We start from the raw sequence: 19,524 nt of genomic DNA, 5'->3' as shown, positions 1-19,524 counted from the left end.
TAATGGTTTAGGGCTGGAGGGCTTTGCAGAGAAGGTAGGGAGTATCACCTGGAGGAAATCGGTGTGCCTTGCCTTGAGTGGTTGGAGGAGCCACAGGATTCTGATTCCAGAGGTGCAGGCATTGGTTAAGGACATCCGGATGAGTGGGAAATAAAGGGGGAAATGCTTTACTTGGTCGTCCTCAGTTTTCTTAGGACAGAGCCAGCCCTTTGGTTCTTGGTAATCATTGACTGATTGACTCTTTGAATTGGATCTAAGTGGTACTTTCTATGCTTCTGACAATTCCCTGGAATGATTATTAAAGAATGTTGTGGTTCTTGGCCCCATTCCTGCTTTCTTTCTTTCTTTTTTTTTTTTTTTTTTTTTTTTTGTTTCCAGTTATGAGACAGCCCAGGGCATCACAAAAGTGATCACTTCCTGGCTGGTTTCGCTGCCTGTCTGTAAACTTTTCCCTATCACCAATAAGAGGGGGAAGTTTCTCCAGAAAGCATATCTTGGGGCCCTTGGCCCCCGTGCCGGCGCTGCTTCCTTCATACCTGTGTTCCTTAGAAAGCAGTTTAAAGCAAATGGGGTATTTTAGCACAGTTAACTAATGACTTCTTTATATAAATGGCATCAGGGAGATAGGAAAATTATAAACAAGATTTCGTTCTCACAGCATTTGGGTCTAAGCTTGTTATAGATTTAACTTTGATACTTATACCTTGTGTTAATTTTGAGTTAAGCCATAGTTCATAGGTCTGTTATTGGGATTAAGGTTCTTTTTTGTGCTCAGTAGTAATTCTAATCAACCAATTTCTCACTCTTTAGAAAGATCCTCGGGGAGGCATGGAAGATAAATCGTATCATTTTATTGCTTCTATTTATCCTCTGTTATTTGATACTTATCTTCCATAGATTGTAAGTGGGCCCTAAGAGATGTATACATCCTTAAATCAAAACACGAAGTCATTAACATGACTCCTTATCTTCTAATTGGATGTGACATCCTATCAGTAGCAAACAAACTTTATCCTTGTCTGGCATCATCCCATTTATATAATGTGTTTACAACTGCATTGTCTTTCTGATGATAAAATATCATTCTGATTAGAATACTTATGCTCCTCATGGCAGTTTCTACATGCTATCTGCCCAAATCATCTTTCAACTTGGGCCTATCTTAGGAACTCAGTGTTACTCTTTAGGTCTGCCCTGTTCTTACGTGGTTACCACATGTGGCTGTTGAGCACTTCTAGTGTGACTTGTCTGAATGGAGATGTGGTCTAAATAGAAAATAGACACTGGGTTTTGAACATGTAGCAAAGAAAAGAAATAAAATAATCAACGAATGTTTTATATTGACTGTGTTGAAATGATTGTATTTTGGATATATTGGATTAATTTCACTAAAATTTTACTTTTGGCTTGGAAACCTGACATTGCCCCTGTGGTTCTCATTCTGTTGCTGTGGGATAGAGTTGATGTGTGTGTTTATTTGTGATAGTGTATCCGTTATCCACCTGCCTTCCCAGGAAAGCTCCTCATGCCCTCAGGGTCTGGTTCAGAAACAGACTGTTAATTTTGTGTGCTTGTTTTGGGAAATCTCAATTTTCCTCACTGCTTCTCCCTTTCTCCAGGGGGTTACTTATCTTACTTACTTAATAGTTATCAGTCCTACCATTATCAAATCACCTTTGAGAAGTTACTTATATTTGCTTGACTCTCCTACTTCTTGATATGAATACTTTTATGAATTTTAATTCTTTTTAAATTTTTTATGATATTTATTTTCTGGCTTTTACTAAATGTAAGAACATATTATCCTATCAACTTTTTAAATAATGATATTTCCTTTAGGGTGTTGTTATTTTTTTCAATAAACTGCTAACATTTAGCTTCTTATTTCCAAAATGTTTATAGTATGGCTTGGAAAGAATTATGAGTGAAGAGAGGAGTCTTTCTCTATTAGCCAAAGCCATCGATCCCGAGCACCCAAGTATGATGACAGATGTGGTGAAACTCCTGTCTGCGGTATGCATTGTAGGAGAGGAAAGCATGTAAGTCTTCTCAACTCATTTCTCTAATACTGTGTAACAGTATAATTTGATTTACTTAGTGTTTTCGTTATTCTAGACTGGAATTTATTGTTAATAAATGAATACAACTTAAGCAAATGATTTAGATTCATAATTGGCTGAACAGAAATGTTTGAGTAATAATGATTCCTCAGTATAGTAGTTCTAGGCTAACATGTTTCTATGAAAAACTGATTTTGTCATATTTATTTTAAAATATTCTGATTTCAAACCCTAAACAAAAATTCTCAGTGAAGACGTAAAAAAAATATATATATATATATGAATGGATATCCTATTTCTTACGTATTTTTGTTTTTCAGATAGAGTTCATTCAAATTCTTGTATATTCCCTTATAAAAGCAAACATCATACTATTTGAAAATGTATTTATAACACAGATATGAGAAGTGTTCTATGAAAGAATAGTACTTCACTGGTTGACGGTACATAGTCTGACCATAAAGTACATCCTGAAGTTTTAAACTTTAAAGACATTATCCACATATGTTAAGGTTGTAACTAAAAGACTATTACATACATATTAACGGATAATTATAAAAATAAACTTTTTTTTAAAGGTTGAGGTACTTATTATAAGATGCATTTAAAAATTATTATAAATGCCTTTTAAAAAGACTAAAGATAAAGGCACTTGTGATGAGCGCTAGGTGTTACATGTAAGCAATGAATCAATAAATTCTACTCCTGAAACCGCTATCATGCTATACGTTAGCTATCTAGAATTTAAATAAATACTTGCAACAAAAACGAAACAGAGGGGCGCCTGGGTGGCTCAGTGGGTTAAAGCCTCTGCTTTTGGCTCAGGTCATGATCCCAGGGTCCTGGGATCGAGCCCCGCATTGGGCTCTCTGCTCAGCAGGGAGACTGCTTCCTCCTCTCTCTCTGCCTGCCTCTCTGCCTACTTGTGATCTCTGTCTGTCGAATAAATAAATAAAATATTTAAAAAAAACAAACAAACAGAAAGGATTAAGACAGTAGAAAATGGAACAACTAACAGAACAGAGAGAAATAGCCCTTTCATGAAGGCTGGGCAAAGGCCTGTAAGCCGAACCTTCTGCCCACATTTGAAACTTGTCCTTGTGGTGAATCTGCGGGGTTGCTGAGGAGTGTCGGGCTGTCCCTGTCCAGTGTGGCCTCACCGGAGAGTCTGCAGGCCTCGCCCTCCAGGTGTCTGCACACATAGCTACAGCGCGCCTCCGTGGATGAGGAGGTCCCCAGAGGCACCCCAGCACACAAAGCCAGGCACAGCTTCAGCACATTCCCTTTCCCATTTTCAGAGTACCCTATTAATTGTATCACAGAACCCTAAGAGTTTAGTTATCGCTGACACACAGGTTGCTCCTTCTGCTCCCTTTCCTCCTCTTCCATCCTCCTCCTCCTCCCTCTTTCCCCTCTTATTTCTCGGTTCTTCTCTTTTCCTTCTTCTTCCTTCCTTACCACTTTCTCCTTTCCTTCCTTCCTTCTTGTCCCTCTGCTTTCCCTCCTCTTTCTTTACCGTCTCTTTTTCCTCCTCTTTTTTTCACTACCTCCTTCCTCCATTTTGTATTTATCATTTCTTGACTTCATAGGTTATCAAGATGATGAAGATAATGTTAACAGCCCACATGTCTGTGTCTACAAACTGAGTTTCGCCAGTACACTAGGTTGTGTTAACACACTGGTCTTTAAAGGAGTAACAACTGTATTTCTCGTGTTGACTATAAATCCTTACTACAATGTATTTTTGGCTACCAGACTTCTTTATACTCAAAAGGAAGGATCGTGATTAAGAGTGCCAAGACCATGCTCACCACACAGACTGTCTGATTTCAGATCCTTGCTCCATGTAGGAGATGTGAGACCTCAGACAAATTGCTTAACTCCCCCCCCCCGCCCACCTTCCCATTTCCTAATCTATAATAAGGGATAATAAAACCTACTTCATAGAACTATATACATTAAAAAGAGTTAATATTTGTAAACTGGTTTAAATAGTGCCTGATGTGTAGAAAGCACTTTATAAGTGTTTGATAAATAACCCTCATCATAGGGTTATTAGGAATAAATGAATAAAAACATGTAGCTAGTACTTGATACATGCTATGTACTTAGCTTTTAAAATGTTGCTTCTTGCTTAGGAGTAGTGATTCTGGAGTTCAGTAGATTAAGCAGTTGTAGTTAGGCATTTGGATTACTTGCTATTTGCAATTTAATTAATTTCAAAATTTCTGATAGCCTTGAAGAGGTTTTAGAAGCTTTAACATCAGCTGGAGAAGAAAGAAAAATTGACAGATTTTCACCTATTGTGGAAGGACTCCGACATGATTCAGTTCAACTGCAAGTAGGTTTCATGTCTAATCCTATGTACTGTTTTGTAACCGTTAGCTCACTGGCTTTTATTCAAATATGAAAACCTGCACGTTGTCCAATATTTTATAATATTTCAAATAACATATAGAATTCTAATAATGTATCTTACAGATGTAACTTGGCGTGTACCTATTATTATTTCCTTAGGTTACTTTCCTAGAAGCTGACTTACTAGAGATCTCTATAAAACATATAATCATAGTCCATAAATTGTTTATTCTTGGTTAGTCTCATTAGTTGACTATTACAAATTTTAAGTTTGGGCAATTAAGTGAATTATGGCTTTTCATTGATCTATTAGTTTTTATGTTGGAAAATTAAGACTTTCCATAAATAATAATGAGACCTAGTTACACTGAGATTTTCAAAGATATTTAAATATTTAAGTTCTCACAGTCACTTTTAGACTTAACCATTATATTGTCCAACCTGTATAACTAATATTCATTTAATTTCTCCTTTTTTTTTTAAAGAAGTTTTTTTAATTACTGTAATTACTGTTACAAGTATTGCTAATAACCTCAGTATCTTTAAGGAAATAATAGATACCTGACTCCCACTTCCCAATATTTTTAGAATTTAATTGGCGTGACCTGGCTTTTGGGATTTTTAAAGATTCTCAGATGATTCTAATGCGTAGCAATATTCAAAAACAAAGATGTACTAAAGCTATAAAGTAAATTTATTTCACACTTAATTAGTAAAAAAGTTAGTAGTTTTATTTTTTTTTAAAGATTATTTATTTCATTTATTTGAAAGAGAGAAAGCAAGAGAGAACACAGGTGAGAAGAGGGAAAAGTTGGCTTCCCGCTGAGCCAGGAGCCTAGTGTCTGGGCTTGATCCCTTGGGCTCATGGCCTGAGCCAAAGACAGACGCTCAACTGATTGAGCCACCCAGGTGCCCCTAAAAAATTACAGTTTTAAATTTTATTTTAAAGCTCTGGGTAGCTTGACCTTCATATTGTTTCTCAGTGTGGTAGGAATAGAAAAACCAAATCTCCATGTTGAATTTTAAAATAAAATGGTATTTGATTTACAGGCTGAAAATCTTAAGGATAGTCAAATGAATAAATTTACTGTGGCATTTCTAATGATGGTATTTGTGATGGTGATCTTCCCGATGACAGTCTTTGTGACTAGCTAGCACAGACCCCTGCTTTCTCTGGGCAGGATGCAGGCCTGGAGATTTGAGTGTGTGGTCCCTGTTGCATAAGTCTCATTACTGGAGCTTTTGGAAAAAAGCCCCGCCTGACTCGTCGGGGCTTGTCAGAGAGCATAGGAATGGGAGTCTGGGATGTGTTGTCCACTCCGATGTGGACCCCGCTCCTTCAGTTTTTTTGATGTGTGCTCTAGAGTCTTTTTGCTTATGCACCATTGGTCTCATTTCCCTTCTCCTCTCATAGGGCTCCAGAGCTCCCATTTGCCACAAGCCCAAGGAAAAGCAAACTAAGAATAAACTTTGTAGAGAAAAGCTGAACACTTACCTTGTCTGAATTTTCCTTTGGTAGCCAGGTTACCTTTTACTCATACAGTATTTGTACAAATAGCACCACGTTATCAGATTCATTAATTTGTGGAGCATATTAGAGTTCATGTCCAATTCTTAAAATTTCACTTAGGAAATGTAATAATCACATGTAAACATTATCGCCTAAATACTTCTTATGCTAATCTATACTTTTTTTTTTTCTTTTTAAAGATTTAATTTTTATGATGAGTGCTGTGAAGTGTGTAAACCTGGCGATTCACAGACCTGTACCCCTGGGGATAAAAATATATTATATGTTTATAAAAAATAAAATAAAAAAAAAAAAGATTTAATTTTTTTATTTGAGAGTGAGAGGAAGTGAGGATGGGTTGGGGATGCATGGTGGGGGGATATGGAGCAGGGAGCTGGATGCGGGTCTCCATCCCAGAACCCTGGGATCATGACCTGAGCCAAAAGCAGACCCTTAACTGACTGAGCCACCCAGGTGCCCTTACTAATGTGTACTATTTGATCTAATAACACACATGTCCCTAGAGTGGGAGGGATGGTGTCTTGTGATGCAAGGACTAGAGTTGCGAGTCTTGCAGCTTGAATTTAAGCTCCAGCCCTTGGCATCCTGACTCTGTGACTCGGTCGGGATTATGCCCCAGACCACTTCTATGCTTCAGTTCTCTCACTTGGAAGAGAAGGACAATATTGATCACTACCTCATTGTGGATGTGGGGATTACATAGATTAATGTATTTAAAATGCTTAGTTTTTTTGCCATAAATGTTAAGTAAATGCTAGCCTTACAAAGTAATTTTGTTAAATTATAAACGAAGTCAGTGGAAAATGGGGATTGAAGGGGATCTTCCTTTTTCAGAAATATTAGCTGTGTTGATAGTAAAATTGTTACTTAACTATAACTCAGCAGTTACACTCATGAACATAACCCAGATGAATGAAATGCAGGTTCATACACATCCCCATCCCCAAATTGTTATAGCAGCTTTATTTGTCATAGGCTCAAATTGGGAACAATCCAGATGTTCTTCAACATGTGAATGGTTAAACTGTGGACACCCATAGCGCAGAATACTTAGTATCGAAAAAGAATGAACTGTTGATACACCCAACAACTTACATGAATCTCCAGGGAATTACCTTTCTTGAAAAATGCCAGTCCTGAAAGGTTACACACTAGATGGTTCCATTTATATAGTAGCCTTGAAAGAACCAAGTTTTAGAGATGGTGAACAGTTTAGTGGTCACCACAGGTTTGGGATAGGGTCTGGGAAAGTATTGGGTGTGGCCATAAGTAAATGGCAGCAGAGAGTTGTGTGTGGTGAAACAGTTGTGTATCTTGATTGTGGTGATGGCGCAAATTTGTACATACAGCGAACTTGCACAGAACCTTACTTGGACACACAAATGAGTGTAAGGCTGTTGAAATCTGAATAAGCTCTTGTGGGTTGTACCAAATCCAATTTCTTGGTTTTAATGTTACATTATAATTATGCAAGAAGTTACCATGGGGCAGAATTTTGCGAAGAGTACCTAGGACCTACCTGTAAGTTTTTTCTTTTTTGCAACTTTCTGTGCATGTACAGTTATTTCAGAATAAAAAGTTTAAAAAGACTTGGTAAAAGTGGGGTCCCAATTTGTTTGCAGCAGTATTATTGTCACTTAATATTTTAAAGCTCTGAAGAGGGGCACCTGGGTGGCTGTTGGTTAGGTGTCTGCCTTTGGCTTGGGTCGTGATCCCAGGGTCCTGGGATCAAGCCCTGTGTTGGGCTTCCTGCTTGGTGGGGAGCCTGCTTCTCCCTTTCCCTCTCCTTGTGCTCGCTTGCTTTCTCAAATAAATAGATCAATCTTAAAGCTTTGAGGAAAAGGGTAAAGAATGTCTTGTTAAGAACAAAGCCATGTTTCATCTAGACAAATAACATGATTGACTCATTAATTAAAAGATGGCAATTACAACCTTAAAATTTTTGGTAACATGCATATGAAATTTGTTTTGACTATTGAGGTAGCCATGTTTAGCAATGGCTAAACATTGAGGTAAACTTGTCTAACCTTGTAGGATTATCATTGATTACCATATGAACCTGAAGGCAAACTACATGTATCAAAAATGTTCCTGGATATGTTTAGTCATTTCTGTTGGTCAATTACTCTCAATTTATTGAAGGTGCTACCATTTGGAAAATAGATATCTATAAAATTCTCTGAAAGAGAATGGCCAGTTAAAAATTGAGAATGGATTATTAGTTTATAGAAGACACTAAGACTTGAAATTAAAATATATTTAAAGATTTGATGTAATTTTGAAATGATTCCTTTTTATAACAGTTTTACTGAGATAAAATACACGTATCATAAAAGTTATCCATGAAAAGTGGACAGTCCTATGTATTTGTATAATTAGAGTTGTACAATCTTCTCCATAATCAAGAACATTCTCATTACCCCTAAAAGAATCTCCTCACCCCCTCTCCCAATCCCTTCATTGTCATCTTGTAATACCCTCATTCCCTTTAGCTCTAGGCAACTGCCAATCCACTATCTCTATAAATTTTCATATTCTGGACTTTTGATAAAAATCATACAATATGGGATCTTTTCTGACTGGTGCTCTCACTTAATATTTTCAGTGTTCGTTCTTGTTGAAATAAGTATCACAACTTCATTTTCCCCCTCCAAATATTAGGCTATTGTATGGATATTCCACATTGTTTATCAGTTAGTTGTCAGTTGGTAGAAATGTGAGTTGTTTGTTTTTGCCTTTTATGGATAATGCTACCTGTGAATATTGGTAGGGATGATTTCATTCATTTATTTATTTATTTAAATGATTGCTTGTTTGCTGTATTTATTTATTTTTTATTTATTTTTATTTATTTATTTATTTATTTAAAGATTTTATTTATTTTTATTGACAGAGATCACAAGTAGGCAGAGGGGCAGGCAGAGAGGGAGAAGAGGAAGCAGGCTCCCTGCTGAGCAGAGAGCCCGATGCGGGCCTCGATCCCAGGACCCTGGGATCATGACCTGAGCTGAAGGCAGAGGCTTTAACCTGCTGAGCCACCCAGGCGCCCCTTGTTTGCCGTATTTAATAAGGACTGGGGGCAAGGCTAGCCAACAACATCTCCCTTAGATAGTTGTTGAAGTCAACCATTTGACTCAGTTCTTAAAAATTTTTTTTTTTAAAGATTTTATTTATTTATTTGACAGAGAGAGATCACAAGTAGACAGAGAAGCTGGCAGAGAGAGAGGGAAGCAGGCTCCCCGCTGAGCAGAGAGTCTGATGCGGGACTCGATCCCAGGACCGTGAGATCATGACCTGAGCCGAAGGCAGCGGCTTAACCCACTGAGCCACCCAGGCGTCCCAGTTCTTAAAAAATTTTACCAAGACATGGGTGGCTGCTTATATTTGCTCTTTTGAAACTAATTGCCTTAGTTGTGAGTAATTACATTTTTTTTAATGTTTAGTTATTTTCTGAAACACTAAAATGTCTTGATATGGGTTGTAAAGTTTAATTTTCATTGAAAAGTGAAAGTTCATTTTAGCATTATTTTCTTTCATTTTTTTGATAAGTTCAGATTAAAATTTCCATGTTCTTGATTATGAATAAATGATGGAAAGAATTTTTAAAAATTTTTTATTTTCCTACTCAACCTTTTTATTCTGGGTCTTTACTCTTGAAGGGGAGGTTTCTCATTACTAAGCCTACCTAAACTAGCAGGTGGAAAGCTTAAGTTAGGAGTTAAAGGTACTATTTTCCAGATAGCTAGTTAATTTAGGGAGTTCAGGGGTGGTGGGGAAGTAAGTAGATTGTCTTTCCTGGGACTGCTGGTTGTTCTCTCTTTCCTTTAAAAAAATTAAGCAACTCTTCTTTTTGAGTGCTTCTGAATTTTCTGTAAGTAAAGTATATTTTAGAGCTAACTGGTTATCAGTTTTCCTATTAAGCTATTGCTCTAAGTGTCCATTTTACCCTTACCTTTTAATTTGTATTTATTGAAATGTACTAGTCTGGCTGATATTAGCAAGTGACCAAATTAAAAATAAAACTTGTTTATTGTTCAATAAAAGAGAACCCTATTGTTTGCTTTTAAATTGGAGGAAATGGAAGATAGTAAAATTTAAAAAATTCTCATTGTTCTTTTATATATAACAAAGTACTATATAACAAAGTACTTTTTCAAGGAGGATTGTTAGACCTTTTTTGAGTCTGATAATAATAATAATGAAGATAATGTGACTGCCCATGTTTCTGGTAGAATTGAACATCCTTTCATTCCTCCTACTCATATGGTATAGTAAGACAGTTAAAAAAAAAAAAAAAGTGACTGTCACAAATAACCTAAAATTATTTTCAGGCCTTAGAGAGTCTTCCCTCTCAGGAAAGAAAGTACTAATATAAATATCAGACTTAAATATATAATACTCTTCTCAAGTATATGAGAGAAGGGCTTTCAGAGTCAAACAGCATAATCCACTATGGGTAATTGAAGCAGGAAATGTACTGGGTACCTTAACAGAATTTTTGGCAGGCCTAGGGAACTCCATGTGGATGATACTAGCCAGAAGTAATGTAGAAGTGCCAGACCACATCCGGGAATGTTCTAAGGGAAACTCCATGCCCAGCATTCTATGCTGGTTAGCATGTGGCACACTAGGACACATGGCTGTGTTTCTGCCACAGCAGCAAACCTTGCCTCACGCGGCTCAGCCAGTCACTCCTCATGTTGGCTCAGTCATCCTTACTAAAAGAGGGTGCGAAGAAGTACAGGTGAGCCAGTCTCTAGTTTCAACCACATGTTGAATTTATCTGTTATTTTCATTTCTTTCCTTTTATTTTTCTTTTCTATGTGTGTCTTGTCTCTTCTCTTTTTAAAGCCATCCTTTGCTAGAGTATCAAACATGAGGTAGATTCTAAAGAGTTTGTCTAAACCCTTGGTGTTGGTCATGGAACTGTTTGAGTTGTGGTAGATTTTTGTCAGGAAAGGAATCAGAGTGGGAATCCTAAAGTTCTTTGGGTGGATGTTTGCTTTTCTGTGCATTTGTTCTCAGGCCTGTGGTGATGGCATGCTATGTTTTCCTATGGTGTCTTCCTCTCAGTCCTTTTGGACCCATGGGGGGAAGTATCGAGAACATGATTTTTACATCACTTGTTAGTCTGTCATAGTTTTACGGGTGCTGTGAGAAGACATGAATTCCTGGGTCAGCAACAACGGACTTCATTACGCATAGCAACAGTAGTGTTTTGTATCAGCCTCAGTTTCCAGTCACAGCAGGTTGTGCTTCAGGAGAGAAACCCCGAGTATAGGAGATTCAAGTCTTACATCACGGGCAGTACTTATTCTGATGGATGCAGACGATGATGAAATCAGTTCAGTTTCTCTCAGAGTATTTAATTAAAGCTGTTGGTCAGCCAGACTCCATGCAGCAGGTTGAGGCTAACCTGCAGTATGGACCCCAGCCAGGCCTTCCAGGTCCCAGATGGAATCAGCCGAACAAATCCCACAGGCTGTCAGGGTCTAACTTAGAAGAACAGAATCTTAATTTTTTCTATTGATCTTTCCAGTTTGGCTGAGATAGTCAGGTACAGAATGATGTATTAGTGATTGCACAGACTTCCCCTGGTTCAGCAAGAAGGAAATCCAGAACAATTCTTTTATCCATAACAACCCTAGTGAGTGAGCTGAAGCCGGCTGTTTTCCAGGGCCAGGGCAGTATCAATGGTAATTTCAACTAAAATCAGGGACAGATATCTTACCTCCTTTTCTAATTGGGCAGCTCCCATCATGGAGATAAATGCCTGCAGGGTACACATATATAGTTAATTTTTTCTGCAGGACCAATGGTAGCCTCAGTTTGGAGAGCCTTCATGGCTGTCTGAGGACTGAGCACTTGTGTTTGCTTAGACGCTTGAACATCTCTTAGAATCAGCTCTGAGGTGAAGGGCAGCATTTTTAGAGAGACAAGCAAGTTAACACCTGGCTGCTTCATAGCATATATAGTCTTGAAGGTCTGCATGGTACTTCTGGAAGGAAAGTATTATTTGTAGTTACTGGGGTCCTCCAGTGACCTTTATCGAACAGGCGGCTGTTGGGTAATAGTGCTTTCACTGTGGCCTCCTACTGGCTGATAAACTGTAGGATGCTCCGTTCAGGATAAAATTAAGTCCAATCCTCGCTTTTGGAGCATGTGAAGACTTGGTGGAGAGGCCAAGTTGTACTATAGGGGAGAAACTCTTGGGTTTAGAAAACCTTAATCTTTTATAGTGGGTTGTAATTGTACCTGCCTTTTGCTCCAAAGATATATTATCTTTATTATTCTGGACATGAAGCATGCCTACCTATTTGCTATTCAAATATCCTCGAAAAGAACAATCAGAAGATGGACCACCAGTGCCTCTACTTGCAATGCACCCAGAAATGTAAGAGACTCAGGGTGATTTGTCCAGTGGTGGGGAACAGACCACGAAACCTTCTCCTGTCAGCTTCTTGACTTTGCCTTCAGTCTGATCCTCTTGGTGTTTTTTTCCTATAGATCCATTGCACCTTGATATAGGCTGAATAGAATGAAACCTTCATTTATTTTGGTTCATGTGATACTACGGAGTATGTTCCCTACCTTAATTACTTACTAAAGGGACATTGGACAAGGGTGGTAGGTGATATCCTAGGACTCGGGACAGGGATGATTGGTACGTCTTTCTAGGATTCTCCCAGTAGATACTGCTCTATCCTAGAAGGTATTTTTTAAAGAGACAAAAGGCAGAAATATCTAAGTCTTTGGTATCTCTAGAACTGTTATTAGAGGAAAGTCAAATTTCAAACACATTCAGACACCTGGCATGCACATGGTCTTAACAAATATCTCATGGTTACATATTAAAGTGCATAAGGTCTTCACATTTAGAGAACAGGAAGAAAAAGTGAAAAGTGTCCTATTGAATACGAAGTCGCATTTATGATACTTATGAATCATACAACTTGAAAACGATATTTTTGCTGAAACTTGCTTTGTAGAACAAGGCTGTGTTAATCTGGGTCTTCTGAGAAGCAAGAGATTTAGTATGCATGGCACTAGGGGGAAGGCCTTCTAGAGGGCCTGGAGAGGGCTGGGGGAGGTGGGGTGATGTCCAGCTCCCTGCAGACCTGATGCCAGGTGGAGGAGAGAAGGAAGGAGGGTTGAGGGAAGTGTCTTGGGCTGATGTGCACTTCCAGGAGAACTTGGCAGGTTTGTTTTGTCCTCAAGCCAAAGCCCCTTTGGCTTCCCATTTTATTATTCTTGCTGTGTGTTCAGACATTGGCTGGGAAAGGCCTGTGGGGAGTGTGGCCTCAGCTCACCTGCTGTGATGGATTTCACAGGTAGTAGCTGGGGTTGGGCTGTTGGTCATTTATACTCTCTGTAGCCAGACATTGAGAATTGCATTCCCGTGGCTGCTGCAAAAACAGTTTTTCTTCAAAACAAAACCGAAACAAAACAAAACCTCTTCAATTTCTGTAATTGAGTTCAATAACAGAATAGATATTTGTAAAATTGATTGGGCCACATTTTCTTATGTTTCAGTAAGTAGGAACAATTACCTTTAATGGAGTTATAGTCACTGTACTCTGAAATTTGTTACTGGGCAATAATTGAGAAATACGACATTGAAACAAATTATAGGTTACAATGACTTTTTAGATATAGCCAAGTTTATTTGCTTCTCTTTCTTTTTGTTTCCTGTACCCCCTCAATGCTTAAAATATCCCCAGGTTTAATTTTGCTTGAGACCAAACAAAGGTCTTACTATAATGAATAGTCATATCTTAATTTATTATTTCTTTTTGTTTCAAATATCTCCACCTCCCCCTGCCCGCCAGATTACTAACCAAAGTTATTTTCAATTTTAAGTAACTTGTCCTCACATGTAATGAAGAACCAAATAAAGAACAAAGATGGTAGCAAGTTTTTATATTTAGGACCAGTGTTGGGGCATCCCAGAAGGATGCAGAGATCAGTTTGTTTTAATTCCTCTCTGTTTTGACTACTTTTATTGAGGTTTACATCAGTAGGATTAATATATCAATATAAATCCAAACACTAAATGCATTGAAAGGGACTGGTAAATAATATGCCATTAAACTAAGACGTTAGAGAAACACAGTAGAATAATAGTCTAATGTGAACTCACGCTGTCCTAGGGAGCACACATCTAAGCATAAATTCGTGGTGAAAATTTTTGTCTAGAACATACAGCCAATTTTCTGAGCTGACATGATAAATTTCTTCATTTACGCTACAGTAGATCACCAGAAAGATAAACTTACCTCATGCTTCAAAGGTAACTGCACAGAGTTTCATAATTAAGCAGACAATTAGTTAATTGTTCAGTGACTGCTGTGCATTGAGTTATACAAGAGCTATATAAGAAGTATGCTCCTGCCTGGGCCACTTGTGTGGATCAGTTGCTCAAACATCTGCCTTTGGCTTAGGTCATGATCCAGGGCCTTGAGATCTAACCCCACACATCCCCGTTGCTGCTTAGCGGAGAGCGTCCTTCTCTCTCTCCCTCTGCCCCTCCCCCTACTTGTGTTCTCGCTCTCTCTCAAATAAATAAATAAAATTTTTAAGAAAAGTATACGCCTGCCCTTAAGAAGCTTATACTTGGGAATCTAAGGCTAGCTAATGTTTCATAAGTAAAATGCAGTACGAGGAGTTCTAGCAAAATGCATGGGAGGACACAGAAGAAATTAATGCTGTTGCAGTGGAGAGTGTCTGAATAAATATTTAAATATCTGTTTGTTTTTTCCAATATTCCCATTCATATAAATTATAGCTTTTGAATTCTGCGCTTTATTTTCTGTGTTTGTATGGAAATTATGCAGTTATCTCACGCTCTGATTTGTTCTCTTACTGTGTCGATCATTTGCAGAATACTCAATTGGAAATCTAAATAAAATTAAAAAGAACTTTACATCTGCTGATCTACTTTACTGTTTCTGTGTTTGTCTGCTTAATGTAGGCTGGTTAGTTTTTATTCTGAATTAACGCGTGTGCTTTTTAAATTCTTTGGAGTTTCTTTGCACTAGCGGCAAACTGTTTCTCTGTAAGCATCATTTACTCATTTTAACTTGATAAATATGGAATTTGATTGTACAAAGAGAAACAGATGATTTCTGCTGTGGGGTAGGGAAGATGAATAGCAGACTATGTTGTATCTTCCAGGCCCAGAAAATAATTATTCACAGATTCTGATAGAATTTTTATGTAAGTACTTGACTGGTACTTGTTTATAGTGTGAATTTAGCTTATAAAGCTGATATATTTTCAGCGTCGTATAGTCATCATTTTACTTGTAAAAACACCTGCTTGTGTTCAGGATGAACATGTTGACCAAAGTGTGAGCTTTCTAAAGAATATTCTTGCGTTGGCTGTCAGATACCTTCTCTGTTCCTTCAGCACAGTCACTGAGAAAGCATTTGCTCTGGTGGCCTTTGAACAAATTGGATGAGCTTTATGTTTGAGCCTCCAGGCATCACACCTGTTACGGTACCTTGAATTTTGTGCTTCACTTTCATCTGAAAGGGTCAGAGGTTTTGCGTCAAAGTTTAAAAATGCATAAAGTATTTATTTTTTTCTCATCTTTGCATTGAGCATGGTGTCAGGGGTAAGTAAAATTGTGTACTGGAGGAAATTTAGGTGATGGGTATTCACAGATGAAGAAACCTGACTGTTTTCAAGGGCAGAAAGCTACTTTGCTGATGAAGTGTCGGAGATAGTGGCATGTTCCTTTCTTTGTCTTGCTCATTAACCTCTTTCTAGGTCTAATGATTTTTCTTTGATCATTTGCCTTGTTCCTGAGATTGCCTTTGACCAGATCTATTCCTCATATTGACTATCTTTGAGATTTCTGTTTACGGTTTATTTACTTTGCCCCCTGTTGTGTATCTGTGCCTTCTAGTTTACTGCATTGCTGACATTTGTTTCACTATTTGTAATTACACTCTGGCTGCTCATTTTCCTTGGCTTGGTCTGTGGGCTTGGCGGGTCCTAGTCCTTACAGTGCACCTTCTGTTTGCTGCTGCTCTTGAGGGAACCTTCAACTATCCTAAGCCCTAGATGGACACTGGTGCGCGTGAGTGCATGTGTGCACCACGCACGCACGCACGTACACACCCTTCCAGCTACAAATTATGCTAAAGATACTTTTTCTCATATGAGGTTCCTTCTTGGTAATTGAGACAAGAATAACAAAATGAGCTTGCAGTATCTGCTTTCCAAATCATTAGAACTGAGTCCATGATTTAACACCTAAAGAGAAGTGTCGTATATACTGAGACTAGAGGTTAACAAGCAGCATTCCAAAAGTATAAAGATGAGTTTGGAGGAAGGAGAATATTTTAGTGCTGATCATCTTGGTTGCATATGGTACATATGAGAAGGCAGGTGTTTTCCTACTTGGGACAACAACTCTGTCTCTTTATAAGAAACTGTTCTTGTCAAGTCACCAATTGGCCTAATGCAGTGGTAATTTATTAGTCATCTTAGCTGACCTATTAGAGCCTCTGTCTCAGTTGGTCATTCTCTCTGTTGAGACCGTTTCCTCCCATAAGTCCTGGGCACCCAAGTTTCCTTTTTCTTCTACCTCACTGATGCCTTTTAACTTTATTTCCCCAGACTTTAAAACAAAACCTGCAACTGAAATGTCCCATCAGCTCCTGTACCTCTTTTCTCTCTGCTACTATTGGGTGGTTCCATGTAAGACCGTGAGTTTTATGTGCAGTTGTTGTGGTCATGTTTTTCTTGAACCCGGGTCCCCTATAGCCAGTTTCCTTCTCCACTTTTTTCAATGCTGCTCACTAAAGATATTTCTAACTTAACATCTCTAAAACACAGCTCCCCTGATCTGTCTTCCCAAGCTTCTTTCTCCCATCTTAATGAATGCTTTATTTTCCACTCTGATCAAAGATAATCCCATCCTTCCAATCGCCCAGGCCAAAAACCTTGGAGTCAGTCTTAACTCTTCATCTCTGAGAGTGATTTCTGTCTTTTTCCATAGCTGTATCCCTAGCACTTAGAAGTGCTTAGTGTGCACCAATAAAATAGGCTTGGAGGGAATGAAATGGTTGAGCAGGTACACAGGGAATTCTGTATTTTGATGTTCAAACATAGACGCTTTAAATTAGGATGTTTCCAGGAGGGCAGAAGCTCTTAGTTTTCTTACCCTCATCTATTCCACAGGGAAGTACATTTTGTGATGCTGTTGAAACAATATTTTAAATGCAAATTAATAAAGATTATAAAGGCTACATTTTTGAAACCTCAAGCAGCATGGGAATTGTTTGTGATGAATATCACAGTACCATTATTTCCTTGAACTTCTGTTAATATCTCTAGCTGACACAGTCTAGGTTCCCACTAACTAGGTTTTTTTTTTTTTTTTAAATGAATGAATGAGTCCTAATGTACATCTATTTTTTATTTTTTAATTTTTTTTTAGAAGAAATTGTGGTGGGGTCAGAGGGAGAGGGAAGAGAGAATCTTAAGCAGGCTCCATGCTCAGCAAGGAGCTGGATGTGGGGTTCTATCTCATGATCATGAGATCGTGACCTGAGCCAAAATCAAGAGTCAGACGTTTAACCAACTGAACCACACAGGTACCCCTCCTAATATACATTTCAATCTCAGAATTTTAAAAGCAGGATTTATCCTATTCTCTAAAACCCCTTTCTCTCCTTACATTTTATAGCTCTGTTAGTGGTATTACCTCCTATTTAGTTGAAGAACAGAGGTGAGGAGGCTCTTCTGAATGCTTCTGAGTCAACCCCATGTCCACCCAGCCATCAAATTCTATCAGTTTCTCTTACATTTTTAATGTTCAAGCTCTTGTCATTGTTCACTCAAGTTGCTTCTACAACAGCTTCTCCCTCCACTGTTCCCTCTCCTTTACATAGAATCCCTTGTGGTTTCCCCTGTTTCCAGCTGAGCCTGAATTTTCTGACTTGGCACATGCAGCTGTGCCTCACCTGGCCTGTCTTCTTGTCCTGCCTCACTTCTTGTGACTCCTTGCACTGCTCTCTCCCTTCTCATTCTCACAAACTGCTCAGGAAATCAGAATTCCTTGTAATTCAATGGAAGGTCCCATGTCCTCTAACAGGTTCATTTAGCTGTTTTGAACATCTTACCTCAGTCCTTCATCAGGCTGCCTTCCTCTTTATCCCTAAGGACCTATGCTTTTACCCAGCTGTCCTTGTCTTTAGTTTCTCCACATTCCTGCTATATATGGAACATATCTCTTCTACGTGGTATATTTCCACCATTGCATCTATCTTCATGAGGGTAGGCAGATATATCCCATTTACCTTCATAGTTCCTACTGTGTGTAGTAACTGATTTCAATGTCATAGATGCTATATTGGCACCTGCTTCTGCTAGTATGCTGTTTGTATGAAATTCTAAGATCAAATGAGTCTATATATCTCAGTGTACATGCTAAAAACCTAGAAGGAACTCTTTGATCTTTATCTTGATGATAGAATTATTTTTCTGTAAGGAAACACTACATTTTGCTGTTTGCTTGCATATGTTCATAGACATATATTTACATGGCATTGATTAAAGAGTGGTTATAGGTAATAATAATGGTAGATTACCATTAGAATTGGAAGGGATTTTAGATAATTAACTTCATTATTTCAGCTTAAATCAATTTTCTGTTTTTCCTTTTATAGGAAATTGCCATTTAGGGTGTTTCCTAGAAATAATTTGGTTTATCCTTTTCCCTTCTTTCTCTTCAATTTCAGGCTGCTATTGTTCTGCATGTATTTACTTTACATTTAAGTCCTATTTCCTGCTAATTTCTTATGCTGTTTATTTTTGCTGCTTTGAGTTGTCTATAATTCATGTCTTTTCCAGAAACCTAGCGACTAATACTAATTTAATTGCTCTGATGTAGAGAAACATTATTTAAATATCCTTTGAGATCTTTTAAAACTATATACTACTGCTGAAAAACTATTTTTGTGGTTACCAGGTAATGATTGGCATGGAGGTAGAAAGAAAGCATCTTAAACTTTGTGATGTGAGCCAGTTATAGCTGAATGAATGTGTAGTGGAAAGGTCACCTTCGTTTTAAGTTTATTCTTTTTTTATTTTAAATGTTTCCCTTTCCCCTATTTATCTTCTGGCACATTTCCTTCCTCCAGTTTAAATAGTCTTAAGTTTTGACAGTAGAGGCGTGCTGGTCAGATTTTAGTATTTAGACATCAAATACAATAATTACGATATATTTCAACCAGCAGGACCTAAGACCCCTGTCGGTGTCTTAATCCAAAAAAAGCATTTTAAATTGATATAAACCTTGCCTTAAGGGATGGAGAAAGGACAATTTAGGGAACAGCATGAGGTTAAACATATTGATCAGTAAGCCAGTCATTCTTGTTAGACTCGGGTAGAATGTAGACTTAGAAAAATAACATCATCAACATTAACAAAGAATACTTTGCTTTTCTTAGAGATGATCACTTTTGCCTCCTATCTCTTTTCCTTTGATTATATGGATTTCAGACAATGAAAGATAAATTTCAGCCGGGCATTAAAAAAAAAAAAAAAAAAAAAAAAAAAAAT

At 37.9% G+C, this 19,524-nt stretch overlaps 1 protein-coding gene across 4 annotated transcripts in view; it reads left to right on the top strand.

Moving 5' to 3' along the window:
* Nucleotides 1–19,524, top strand: part of LOC111146997 (diaphanous related formin 3) — a 517,296-nt gene that overhangs the window by 153,705 nt on the left and 344,067 nt on the right. For all 4 annotated transcript variants that reach the window (XM_022502826.1, XM_022502825.1, XM_022502824.1 and 1 more), the window contains 2 exons: nucleotides 1,903–2,039; nucleotides 4,296–4,401. In XM_022502826.1, coding sequence (XP_022358534.1) covers nucleotides 1,903–2,039; nucleotides 4,296–4,401 — 243 coding nt within the window. The remainder of the gene's footprint in view (nucleotides 1–1,902; nucleotides 2,040–4,295; nucleotides 4,402–19,524) is intronic.

Source organism: Enhydra lutris, unplaced genomic scaffold (assembly GCF_002288905.1).
Source record: "Enhydra lutris kenyoni isolate GAN:26980312 unplaced genomic scaffold, ASM228890v2 scaffoldscaffold15, whole genome shotgun sequence".
NCBI classification, from domain to species: domain Eukaryota; kingdom Metazoa; phylum Chordata; class Mammalia; order Carnivora; family Mustelidae; genus Enhydra; species Enhydra lutris.
The sequence above is the reverse complement of the archived record's forward strand: the minus strand, read 5'-3'. Positions and strand labels throughout refer to the sequence as shown.